The sequence below is a fragment of the Leptopilina heterotoma genome, unplaced genomic scaffold (genome assembly GCF_015476425.1).
Source record: "Leptopilina heterotoma isolate Lh14 unplaced genomic scaffold, ASM1547642v1 Lhet_214, whole genome shotgun sequence".
NCBI lineage: Eukaryota > Metazoa > Arthropoda > Insecta > Hymenoptera > Figitidae > Leptopilina > Leptopilina heterotoma.
In genome coordinates, this window is record NW_025110932.1 from 341,576 (window position 1) to 355,311 (window position 13,736).

At 33.9% G+C, this 13,736-nt stretch overlaps 1 protein-coding gene across 3 annotated transcripts in view; it reads right to left on the reverse strand.

Moving 5' to 3' along the window:
- Nucleotides 1–13,736, reverse strand: part of LOC122501751 (semaphorin-2A) — a 335,557-nt gene that overhangs the window by 182,836 nt on the left and 138,985 nt on the right. For all 3 annotated transcript variants that reach the window (XM_043611465.1, XM_043611467.1, XM_043611466.1), the window contains one exon: nucleotides 11,705–11,707. In XM_043611465.1, the coding sequence (XP_043467400.1) occupies nucleotides 11,705–11,707 (3 nt within the window). The remainder of the gene's footprint in view (nucleotides 1–11,704; nucleotides 11,708–13,736) is intronic.

Sequence of the window (13,736 nt, forward strand, 5' to 3'; positions counted from 1 at the left end):
CGGAGTGATCGATTTCTTTATGTTTCATAATAATTAAAAATGTCCGAGTGATAAAATTATTATTTTGTACTATACAAATATTTTTACTGTAAGTTCTTCAAAATTATTTTCATCATTTCAATTCAATTAACATTTTCTAGAATTTTTAACTTTAAATCAATTATTTCTAATATTTTTTAAAAAAATTCCTTGAGAATTTTCAAATCCATTTGTTTACAATTCAATTTCAAAAAAATTAATTCTACAGAATTGTTAGTTAAAAGTACGAAAAATTCAGATTTTTAAATATTTAGATTTGAAACCTTTGCAAAATTCAATTAAATCTAAAAATGCATGCTACAATGCTTTAAATATTCAATTATTATCTAAATTTTTAATCCAAATTCATTTTTAAATCAATTTTTATCAATAACTTCTACGAGAATTCAATTATTTAAATACAAAAATAAAATATTTATTTAATAATTGATTGTTTCTTTAAATTTAATTTTTACAAAGAAGTTAATTAACAACTTTTGAAAATATATTTCTTTTAAGGAATTAAATTAAAATTTTACTGATATTTATTAAATTAAAGAATTTTATAACAATTTTTGAAAATAATTGAAAATTTTTTTAAGAATTTTATTAAAATTTTTAAAAATAATTGAATTTTTGAGAAGAATTTAAATAATAATTTATAAAAATAATTGAATTAATGCGAAGAATTTTATTAAATTTTGTTTAAATAATTGAAATTTTTTCAAGAATTTTGTTAAAATTTTTGACAATAATTTAATTCTTGAGAAGAATTTCGCTATTTCTTGACGAGAATTTTATTGTTTATCTATTTAAAATTCTTGTAAAGAATTTAAATATGTAGGTATCAAAATAATAGAATTTCTAATTGAAATTCTATTATTTATGAAAATAGTTTAATGTTTTCGTAGAATTGCATAAAAATTTTTTTTACAATAAGTAAATCTTTTGATAAATTTGATGAAAATAGTGAAAATTGAAAATTATTGAATTGCAAAAAACTTTTAAAAATAATTAAAATTTTGCAAAAAAATTTTTGAAAATAATTGAATTTTTGGCGAAAAATTTTGCTATTTTTAAAGATAATTGAATTCTTGATCAGATATTCGTTAAAATATTTAAAAATAATTGAATTTTTTCCAAGAATTTTGTTACTTTTGAAAATAATTGAATTTTGCAAAGAATTTTATTAAAATTCTAAAAAATAATTTAATTTCTTTGAAGAATTTTGTTATTTATCAAGAAAATTGCGTTAAAACTTTTGAAATAATTAAATAATATTAAAAACTTCATTTTTGTCAGAAATCGAAAAATTTTTTAAAGGTTTTGTATTAAAATTCGTGGTAGTTTTATAGTTTATGAGACAAACAACAAAGACACCAAAAATTCTATAAATATTATATTAAATTTCAAAAAATTTACTTTTTTTAGTACTTTTAATAAAAATTTCTGACTTTTTCCTGATTTCCCAGACCAATTCTACTTTTCCTGACTTTTCCCTGAATCCCCTGATTCCCCTGACCTGTGTCAACCCTGGAAAAGTGTACTTTTCTGCACGCTTTTCATTACTCTGTTGTATAATTTTCTGATTTTCTCCCACACTTGGTACACAAGTTATTTGAAGATAATTTATATAATTAAAATAATGTTTCTCGAAATTGCAGAATTTGGGATTAATTTAAGATTCTTGAATAACGCTGATAATTAAAATGAATTTTCTACCTTTCTGTTTACTGTTTCAGTGAAACTAAATAGGAAACATTCGAAACTTTATGAAAGAACGAATTAGCTGCTAAATGGTGTGTAACGTTGAAACGGGAGAATATTTAGTATGATATTACACTAGGCTGCATTAGAGCGATGAGCACCTTAGCACAAGTAAGAAGAGGGAGTTGAGATTAACTGCGTTTTGTGCACGTAGAAGAGTATCGGAGTAGACAAAGAAAAAAGCCGAAAATGGGGGATGAGAGAGAAAACGGGAGGGAGTTGAAGTAAAATCGTAGAACTGCGAACGCTTGTCGGCCGAGTTTTGTAGCGGACGCGTTAACAGCTAACTCGAAGCTACGTTAAATTAAACAGAGGGGAGATAAGTTTGGACGTGTCGCTAACTTTACCTTCAGTCCCGACTGCCTGGTTTTCCCTCCCGCCTGCTCCTGCCGTTTATATCCACACTCCATAGTTTTGCACCTCGCAACTTACTTTGATACGATACGGGTGTGTGTTAAATACGTTCATTTCGCAATTATTTTTCGAAATTTTGTCTCACAGATTTTTATTATTATTATAAACGAGAAGGAATGATTCATCTCAGATGTGAGCTATTGTTTTATAGCTCCTCTTCCTCTTTTTTTAGGAATGAATTACGATTCCGATCCGAGCACATAATCTGAATACAAAGCAGCAAAAATCTAACTTTATTATGCTAAACATTCTTCCCAAGCATAAGGGACATTTTCTTTCCGTTCCTCTGTATAAAATAACATATTTACAGAGAAAATTAAAAATATTTTGTTTGGAAACAATTAAGCTTGCATGGATTAACAATCGATGACCTGGAATAAAGAGAAAATGGAAACATTTGAAAGTTTAAAGGCAGAGGATGGATCAACATCGCGACTTTTTTTTCCAAAAGTGTAAATCCAAAGGAACTTCTCTACCTTTTTACTGCTGCGACAGATTCGAAAAGAAGTCTGTAAGAAAACTCCAGTTGGAGACGGAGTCTTAAGAAAACTCGCAATATTTACTCAGTGGAAATCAGGCACGCCGTAAAAATACAAATCGCTCTAATCACTATTTACTTTACTTTCCCATCCTATCCGCGCGGGAAGGTTCCCTATCTCGACAGATTCTGTAGGAAGAACTTTTCGAGCTGAGCGCACTCGAAACGACAAACCCCCTCTCTCTCGATGCCTGCCTTAGGGTTGGCGAGGGTCGTCGGGCAAAAGACTCTGATTAAAGGCCGTGATTCTTATCGACTTGTTCCAGGTAAGTGTTAATTTCATTAAAACGCTCTCGGTCCTTGGACCTCTGATCTAGAATCGTAGCCAATTAGAGTCTGAAAGAAAAGGAAATTAAGCCAACGCATGTTAGAGATAAAAGGATTATTAATTCTCCCCCTTTTCATATTGTATCATTTCTTTTTCAACTCTGGGGCGAAATTTCTTTTAACCATTTAAAGACAGTAAATGGAAAATATTCCTCTGGTACTTGTGTTTCAATTTGTCATTTTCAACCTCTTCTTTCTCCGAATTAATTCTTCAATTCCTCTCGAATTATCCAATTAGGATTAATTTCTCATTAATTAATTCCTCACGAATTCATCTCGAATCGAGAGGAATTAGAAAGATTAGAAATTCCTCTACGATAGGGTAACAAAGTAGCAGATTATAACTGTAAAAGGGAAGTTTCAAGTAGACAATGAAACTCGAACATCATTCGATTGGAAATTCCGAGGCAAGGCAGGAAATCGAAGACGAAGGAAATAACCGTCAGTGGAAGTGGAGAAGATAGTCTAGAAAATATTGAAGAAAATAGCTCATTGACCACACATATTTCTCGTAACCAACCAACCAGGCCATCCAGCCATTCAACTATCAAGCCATCCAGTGAACCAAAAACCGATTCACTGTGAAGTAAAATGGCTCCCTATCTCAAGAATCTCTACGATAAAAAAAGAACATCTAGCATCGTCACCTTGAAGTTCAGCCCCCGGGGTCGGGAAATTGAATAGTGCCAGAGAAATTGAAAGAGGAAATTTGACGCGACCCGTTTGCTTTGTTGTTTTGTCCTTTTTGATGTAATAGCTTGACTCTCCAACGCGGTAGTGTTTTTCGTTTGTTGTTGGAATTCTGAGGGCGATTTTCGATTTCCTCAAGATGTATATCCAGAGTTTTGTAGACCACTGGCCAATGAGAGTGAATGCCGCAGACATATCACTTGACTTTAAGGGGATATAAGAGAAAAAGTGCATTCTCCGAGGACATAGCCTACCTAAATCTCTCCATATATAGTTACGGATCCTTAAATCACGAACGAGTGGTTGGCTAAATCATGAAAACGCTTACGAGGTCCTCGTAATTCCGTCTGCCTTTCACAGCTGTGCTGAAATCGATCCAATCTGTTACTGCTGCTCTCTTTCCGTATTTATTGTCATCCATGCTTCTTATTTATTGCACATACACGCGGGATTACTCCGGATTCGTGATTCCACATAATCTCCCTTTATCGGGCATTAAGAAAGCTTCCATCTCAAGAGAGATATCGCTAATGCACGCTCCATTACACCAGAATTCTACTACAAATTAGCAACAACTTTGATCACTCCAATGAACATCTTGTTAATTGGAGTGACATGTAGTGATACTTAGAGGAATGTTTCATGTTCGTCATAATCTTTTCTTTATGACTAACTGTTCTAATATGACTAATCTAATCTTGTAACGAGCAAAACGTCACGACAAATAAAAGTAAAGCGATATATTGTGACCAGGACAGCCAATCTCCATAAACGAAAGTTTATGCTTTTAAGGGATTTTATTAAGTTACAATAAGAGAATGACGATTTTGGCAGTTTTGTGACGAGCAACGTACTAAACGCATTTGTGGTGAATGAAATAACAAAGAATCAAGTTTAATTTAATGTGTAAATTTATTTTGTATATCAAACAATGAAGATGGATCAGAAAATCAAAGACTTCTTAAATGAAATATAGCTGAGGTAAAAACGACACAACAAACATTTTTTAAATGAAACGTAAAATTCATAATTCAGCAGAGCCGTGTATTACCTCGTTGCCTTATGTGAACAGATTCAGTGTTGGTTACCTTAAGAAAAAAAGGGAAAGGTTTTAACAGCAGCAGGAGGCCGAAGCCCAGCTCTTAAGAGCAATCATAATTACAAGCAGCAGAAATTAACATACCAAATTATTATTCTCCTTCTGTTAGCACTCCACGATCAAAAACATCAGAAATTTTCCCTCATGTCAGCAGCTCAACTTTTGAATGAACACTGTCCCTTATGTCTGTCCGTATAACTTCCTAATCCATCCTCATCTCCTCCAGTTTATCTCACAGAGTTATGCGGAAAAAAAGAAAGGGAAAAGGGGGTGGAAGATATAAAGCAAGAAAAAGGGAAAGTAAGGGATATTGAACTATAAGGAATGAGAACAATTATAGAAGACTACAAGACTGTAGTCTCAAAAATCAAAAGATTTCGAGTATATTATTCCAGAGATAGGAAAAAAGAAGCAGTGTGGAAGATTAGACAAATTATGGTAACTTTGTCAAAACTATTTACGATGAGAAATGGGATTACCAACAAGTTCAGGATAACTAAACTTCAAGTCTTTGACAGTTAGATATGCGTTGTAAATTTAATTAAAACTATGATATTCTTGCTACTAATGACTGAAATTCATGTGATTATGATGATCATACATATTCTATAATTTTCAGTCGAGGTATTGTCAAACATTCTAGAAAGTAAATTTTGCAACTACACTCAGGGGTGCAAACTTCCGAATTTGATTATTTCAGAAATCAATATCACATTCTGGATTTCATCATTCCTCATCTATTCGAATGGCACAACTCCTCAAACCTCCATCATTGGATACCAAAATTCCTCATCTGGGATACCACTTCATGACTTCGTTCACTACTGAAACCATAGTCTACAATTGCGATCTCCAGAATTCCCACTGACGAATTCTTAATCCCATTCCGTTTATTATGAATAAATAAATTAACAAATATAAGTGATTCAATACTGTGGTGCAATTTCTGACAAATAGTCATACTAAAGTGTAGCCATTCATTCAGGTAAAATTTGAACAATTCTGAAACAATATAAGCAGGAAGACATAACGTTAAAACGAGTGGCGAATTACAGCCGATAAAAAGTGTATGACTACTTTATGCCAGACGCTTTAGTTAAATTCAAAAGAGCGGAAACTCGTTCAGTCGTTGCTGTATAACGTGGATCTTGCAATGAACCAGCAACGCAGGAACGTCCGGCGCACGTAGCTCGTATTTTATCAAAATGGTAGTATAATTAGTTGGAATAACGGAAGATAAAGCGGCGCCATTACGAAAGCGCTGCAATAAATGTAAATCAGACACCCGCGAAACCGGCAATAATTCCCGCATAAAAACAGCGGCGCGTCATCCGGCTCTATTATCCGACGGCGTGAGACTCCATTTTCGAGTGGGGGGAAGGAAGTGGCGGGTATTTTTCAATACACACACATTCATACGCAACATTATCAGGAGAAAATAATTATCGAATAACGCGAAATTAATAATCGTGGTCAATATTTTTACCACACAATTTTTAATGAGGGAAAGGAGAGAGTGCTTGATGAAAATCAAAGAGGAGTATGAGAAGATGACTAGAATATCACAGTGGGTGGCGTCTCTCATTCTCCAATAACGACGGCAGTCGCAATCATAACTATCAGAAGCACAAGTTCCTACTGCAGAGCCATCCTACTTCCAAAACCTCTGGAACTCCTCCCTCTTACAATCATGTCGCTTGTTTTGCCATTGTAACCGGTAGCAATTTTCGCGGGACTCGAGAGAAAGCAAAAACGACAGTTCCTGGCTCCAAGTACCTCGACCCGGCTGTATTTGCCCTCGCTCTTTGACGTTTATCGAGCCTTCGTTATTAAATCGTCGACAGAAGGAAAAAACTTGAGAGAGTGAGAGAGGAATTGAAATTCTGTTCGAAAATTTTGCACACTAAAGAAACTTGGGTGCAAATTGTCATAAATGTAATTAGAAAATAATTCGAATTTAACAAAAAAAGGGAGAAATCCACGTTTTACAAGTTTTTTGCTAAATTGAAATTCTGATCAAGTTCTTCATTACAATTCAAAATTGTCTCAAAATTGTCTCAAAATTCTCATCTATTGATAGGTTGCTAATCTTTAAACAGAACTTCAAGTCCGGATTTCCTATCCTGATGGAGAAGGGACCATGCTTAAAAAGGATGACATTCATTTCTTTTATAGTTTCGTGCATTACGAGAAGACTGTTCACGATTCTTGTGCCAAAGTATGGTCGAGCTTCACATTGCATACAATGCCATGAGCGTCGTTATGGCCCAACAGTATCATAAAGACTAGCGTCTCAACTCACCACACAAAGAACGCTACTTTGCCACCCTGTCTTCTATTTTCTTCCACGAGACATCGCTGGTGAAACTGTGAACGCCACGACGCTGCCAACTTGGCCTTCTCCTCCAGCCGAATTCAAGTTTGCTTCATCACTAATAAAAGCTCTGGTTTATTTAAACGGACCATTCTATTCATGTCCTCTTATGTGCCGCTCTTATCGTAAAAACCTCTTCCAGTGAAGATACCGGCAAAAAAAATCATTACAACTTTTATTAAGCGATCTCAGAATTCTTCTTTGAAGAGAAAAATAAAAATTCAATGAATGGAAAAAATAGGAAAAATAAAAAAAGTCATAAAACTGATGACTTAGAAGAATGTCAAAATTTCCCTTCCATGTACAATTTTCAATTTAAAATCTACCGCCAAAGTTTTTTCTTCAGTTGACTAGCGACAACTAACAACTCTTTGTAGTACTTCTTTCCTATATTCTGTACATCAAGTGTGCTTTTTCTATCTATAGAGTTTATGAATCTTCATCGTTAATTTTTACTGACTATAGCTAGATGAAGAAAGATAAATTTTGTGCGACACTTTGCGAGAGAATAATTAATTATAATTTACTGGCCCTCGGAGTCTGAGAAAATTTCAAATGAATATTGGATAACAGTAAATATATTTGTAGAATATATAAATTAGCATAGAATTCGATACAAGAAAAAGTAGAAAGGAAAGTTTATAGAGAATTCGTCTCTAATGGTCTAACTTTTAAAAATATAGACCTATATTTTAGCTACCTTTAGCTAACAATAAGAGGCATTGCTAGAAAACTATTTTCAGCTTGAAAGTTAATGTTTGGCATGAGCATGCTCCAGGGGAAAAGGTTTCCATCAAAAGTGAAGTTAACATGAACTATGTGATAAGTTCCAAGAAGACAACACTTTACTAACAGTTACCAGGGACCACTTCTTGGCAAACTATTCGTCCTGTGAATTTGAACAATCTCCTGGACAAATAGTTTCCTAAAATACTAAATTTAACCCAAAGAAATCGTTTCACTATACTTTTACAATACAATATAATTACAAAATATTACTTTACAATAATATTTTTATCAGTTGTTGCATTTCAAAAGGTTTAAATTTGAATTCCTTCCTATGGAAAATAATAATGATTAAATATTTATTTAAAGAAGAAATTATTGATGTTTTCGAATAATTTTATAATTAGAGAAATTCGTAAATAAATGTAATTGAACATTTTTGTATCTAATCATTTTTAGAGTGAATCGAATATTCTTTAGGGTGAGGGAAAAAGTCAAAGATCTGTCTGGAAATCAGGAAAAAGTCAGGGAAAAGCAAAATTAAATTTTTATGACAACCCTGGAATAAATAAAAAATAGTGAGGAAAAGTGCTGCAATTTGAAAAAGAGAATTTGTGTATTGAAGGAAAAGAATGATGGTTGGAGGTGAAGGTTCGGATCGAGACAAGAAGGGAAAAATATTATGTTGTGTTATCACGCCGACAGTTCATAAAACGTTGTCTAGCTGTTGGCGAATAGTTGACCGAGGTCGTTTCTTTATATTAGGCCCATAAAAGAACCGACCCGGAGAGAGTTTATACGTTGGTGATTGCCACCCCCGCGGCGTTGGCTTAACTTCCCTTGCCAACACGGACAAGTCCGGAAGTGCGATTCTTCTCTCTCACTCCTTCTCGTCTCGAGTCCCCATTTTCTCATCGACCGATCTTTCCTACAACCCTGACGTGCTCTTGCGATATCACGATACACGAAATGTGAGACGGCTCTCTGTGTATAACGTCCAAAACTTAAAGAGAGTTCATCGCTCAAATACTATCTTTTGTTTTCAACTTTTCTTCAGTTTCTTGTGCACGCACGCAGCGAGGTTTTCTCTCAAGAGAAAGCATAAACTAACTTTTCCGAACGTGCTAAAAGTCTACAAGTGTTTTTATGTCGTCAATTTTCTCCGAGAATCAGTGACTTCTTCCATCACGAATTACTCTATAACATTTCTTTTCTGATAGTTTTTTCTTTCTTTTTCAGTTGCAGTCAAGTTAATGGAAAAGTATTATTGTTTCTATTACTATTTGTACTCTTCTCAAACAAAAATGCCAAAATGTGATTAATGATAAAATGAACGAATCTTAGAAAACATGATTCATCAATCATTATTCTGAATTTGCAATTATGATCAATATAGTTAGAATTATAATAGAGACCTTCTATATTATATTTTTGTTATTGACAAAAGAAACGTCATTCAGTGATTAATTGCACTAGTCTTGAATTATTGATAGAGTCTAAATATTAATAGAATCCTACAATTATGGATTTAGTGTTCCAAAATAAAGTGAGTGGGAGGAAGTGAATTTTTCTGAACGAGGAAAAATTTTACACGAAGGTTAACATTCTTGTAAGCATCATAAGAAACGAATTGAGTCGTAAAAAGTGGTTGCTATTAATGGTATGGATTTATTCGTAGCGGCGGAATTAGATGGAGCCTCCCATCAGAAGTGGATGCTTCTCAGTTCGAAAATCGCTGGGTAAGGTGCTTCTGAATTATTCAATGTTCCATCGAAGGAAGAGTACCACCCACACACCACCTTCTTCCTGTTGCCCATCTCGAACGTGCAGGATTTTTTTTTATTTTCGTACGTGTTTCTTAAAAGATATCTTACAGTTTACATTATTTCTTCAGTTGCGATTACAAAAATCCACTTCATAATTTATAAAATATTCAACTTCGATTCGAATTTTCAAATTCAAATTCATTGAAATTTGAATTGTTTAAAAAATCGAATTAATAATTAGTTTTAACTGTATTAGAATTAATTTTTTCTTATTGAGTGAACTGTTACGGAACTGTTCGTTTTATATAAACGAAAATCAATTACTGCGGAGACGATTTAAGTGGTACGGAAAAGAAGGGGAAAAAAGCAAGTACAAGACTGAATGAACCAATTGGTTTGGCTGGCAGGAAACTCTGAATCTTCTAATCCTTCCTCGACCCAGCAGTTGTTTGAATGAATCGAGCGACAACCCGCAAGATCAGGAATTTAATCCGCACTCCCTCGACGTGTGATAATGAATGATACTGAGCTTTGGCACCCCTCCAGTTCCCAAAGGCAAATAATTAGACATTATACTGATATTAAAATTAGACTAAGTTTATAGGTCACCTGAATTCAAAGTCTCAGTAAATTATTTCTCTCTAACCAATTGTCAATTTTTTGCGAAACTAAACAACTCGAGTAACTTTACCCAAACTGGAAACACTAGATTAGTTTTCCAATAATTTGTCAATTAGCAGTTGACATGAAGCACTTTCTTTCTAAATAAAATTTGTACATTCGTTGTAGCTAAATCGAAATTCAAGGAATCTCCATCTATACTTGAAACATGATAGTTATAAATCAGGGAATATCATTAATCATCAGAAAATGTAGCCAGTCTCGTCGCTTCGACGAAACGAAACCGACCCTGCCAGGAAAAACCATCTCCGGTCACTAACCGAAAATCTACATTTAGCAATAGAATACGCAAGAATATTTCAATCTACAATAATATAGTGTTACACGTTCGCAATTCTATTTAATGATAATTTTTCCAAGCTAAAATAATGATATCCAAAAGCTGTACTATAATCTTCTTGTATAGTAGTCACGTTACAATTACTAGAAACAATTTTTTTCAAATCTGATTGTGTCGATAGATGAAGGATGAGTGTAAAAATATTCTATTACATTTTTATATTTCACAAAGAACACATCATACAAAGAGCAAGTGATAGAAAAATAACAGATATGCAATTTTTTTTTGAGTGAAAAAGCTCCGGGCTTTACTTTGTAAAATACTTTTACCGCTTCGGGGCATTGGAAGTACTCTTTCTCTCTGTTCGATTGTATTATTTTTTTTAAATTTCAAAAACACTATTGCAAATGTAATTACTCTCTTTTTAATCAGTCTTTTTGTAATCATGGTTAACTACAATTGGAGAAATTATTTATATTTTAGAAGTGCGATTTTGATGAGCAAAAAAGCAAAGACATTATTCGAAATGAACAAGAGACCGGAACTTGGCTAAATTTTTTTTTATAAACCTCCCCCACTAGACATCTATATTCCCTCCCTTCTTCCTGTACCATATCTAGCGCGGCGTTCCACTTTGTCATCTTAATACTTTCCGGCATGAAGAGAGGAGAAAAAGAGAACAGAAAGAAATAAACACTGAGAAAAGAAAATTCCATGAAATCTTCGATGAAGTGTCGTCGTGTTATTGGTTGCAGATAAAATGGAATGTCACGACGACGTGGGAATAACACTTGGTCTGAGAACTACTCATAAGTATTCTTCGATGTATACAAAAAAGAGGGAGGGAGCCCACTCAAAAAACGTGATTTGCAAATTCTCCACCATTCGGAGATGAATCTAATTTATTTTTATCATAGTGGGGTCACGAGGACATTAAGTAAAAAATGGGAACAGTTTCATACTGCCCTATCATTATTTTAAAAATCCTGATGACATAACAGTTCCACATACTGAACGAGCTAACCATCTAGCAAATGTTTATAATGATGATGTGTGACGTATAAATTTAAAAATGAATCTAAATTCTACCTGAACAACTTGGCAAGCAGAAATGCCAACGACGAGACACTACTGGCACGATACTGAATCACCCAAGGACGCACTTTATCCTCTACTAACTAGCTGCGCGACACACATTCACCACTGCTATAGTGGGTCACTCGGCAGTTCTGACTTTCTAAATTATCATATCAATTAACGGATCACGGTTCAGGGGCAACTCCGACAGATGGCGTGACTACTTACATCGTCACAGATGATAATAATAAACATTTAGCAAATGTTCATGTTCATGTTAATAAAAAATTTGCTATTCTTAAAATAAAGAAAAACAGAAATGAAACTACAAAAGTTTATTTGAAGGGGCACCGCGATACTTCTATACGGCCCTGGCGTGATATTCATGAACTGCGCATGCGCAATCCAGAATTCCAAGAAGAGCATCCCCACCTAGCACCCTAAGTCCCGACTATAAAAGTCAGGCTCACTGCAGACAGCGTCGCATTCTTTCGAAAGCCTCAGAAGTAGTATTATCGTAAAGAACTTCAGAGAAAAATGTTTAGCTCAGAAATGAGTTAAACAGCAAACATAAGGTACCTTCCTTTAAGATATTAACTATTGAGAGAGTTCTGAAAACGTCTTTAGAACATAAGGTCATTTTGAACCAAAATGGTTCAAACGATTTAAGATTGTCTTAAAGATGTTATCTATTTTGAAATTTCAGTTTCCGTTCGTTGTGACAGGCGAGAAAAATAATTTAGAAAACAATAGAAAATGTGTACAAGCGGTAAGGGGAGTAAATTAGGGGTATCTACCTCTGTTGGGCTGGTTCATCAGATATACTGGCCATGTAAACTGATTCAACTTGATAAAACCCGCCGTCCAGCGACATACTCCAACACATTACGGCTCTCCCTCAATATCGTATAGTTGAAACCCATACCGACAATGTCAAACACACTCTCAGAATGTGTACACACACATAACAAACGCGTAACATGAAATGAATGATGATTCATGTGGCACGCGAGCGATTTAACGTCGTGTTCCCGTATTCTTCACCGACGTAACAGAAGGGGGGGGGGGGTAAGTGGGGAATAATATGCCGTCATTTGCTCTACGTGCAACAGGGAGTAAACTTCGGGCCAATCGATATACACGTTACCCGGCTATATGTCGCATGTTCTCTCTTTTAAGCGCGACAACTCCCTCAACTTTATCCCTTCGCTGCTCGCTATTAGTTTTGCACCTCAAAAGGACTCCATCTCGTGTCAAAATCATGCTTATTATTTTATTTATATCCACCATGTCACGCTACTGGTATAAAAAACTATTTCTGATAATTGATAAACTTTGCTAAACTTATGTACAAACTTTAAACTTTTATCAAAATATAGTTTTAAACATCCCCCGAAAAATTCAAACCTTTTGTATATTTTAGGATACATTTTTTAAAAGAAAGTTTAAGAAAAAGTCGACCTTTCTTTCGCTCTGGAGAAATAAAGAAGTTTATGTAACTTCCCTTTACGACGTTATACAATTCCCTAGCGATGAATATTTTAATTTTCAACTTCTTGGAAAAATTCTTGTATATTTTGCCAACGTATTTGTATTAGTTTTCTTTTTAGAGACTTGAAAAAAAAATTCATTAATTTAACTTTAGATTGTAGTATTATTTTTTGATAACTAAAACAAAAGAGAACAAACTGTTTTTGGCCATTTTTAAAGATTTTCAGAACGTACATTATAATTTAAGATAAATACTCACTTTAGAGAGTTCTAATATACTATACACACAAAGTCGACTCACCTGAAACAAAAAAGCAAAAATTTCTGTCAATTTTTAGAGAAAAAACTCGTGTTTGCTTTCAAATACATGAGATTTACCCCCATACTAAGAATCTCTCATTAGAAATACATGAAACTCTTGGCGTAATAATAGAGAAAAGTGAACTTTATCCGTACATAGAATTCTAGTCGGTGAAATCTTAACTCTA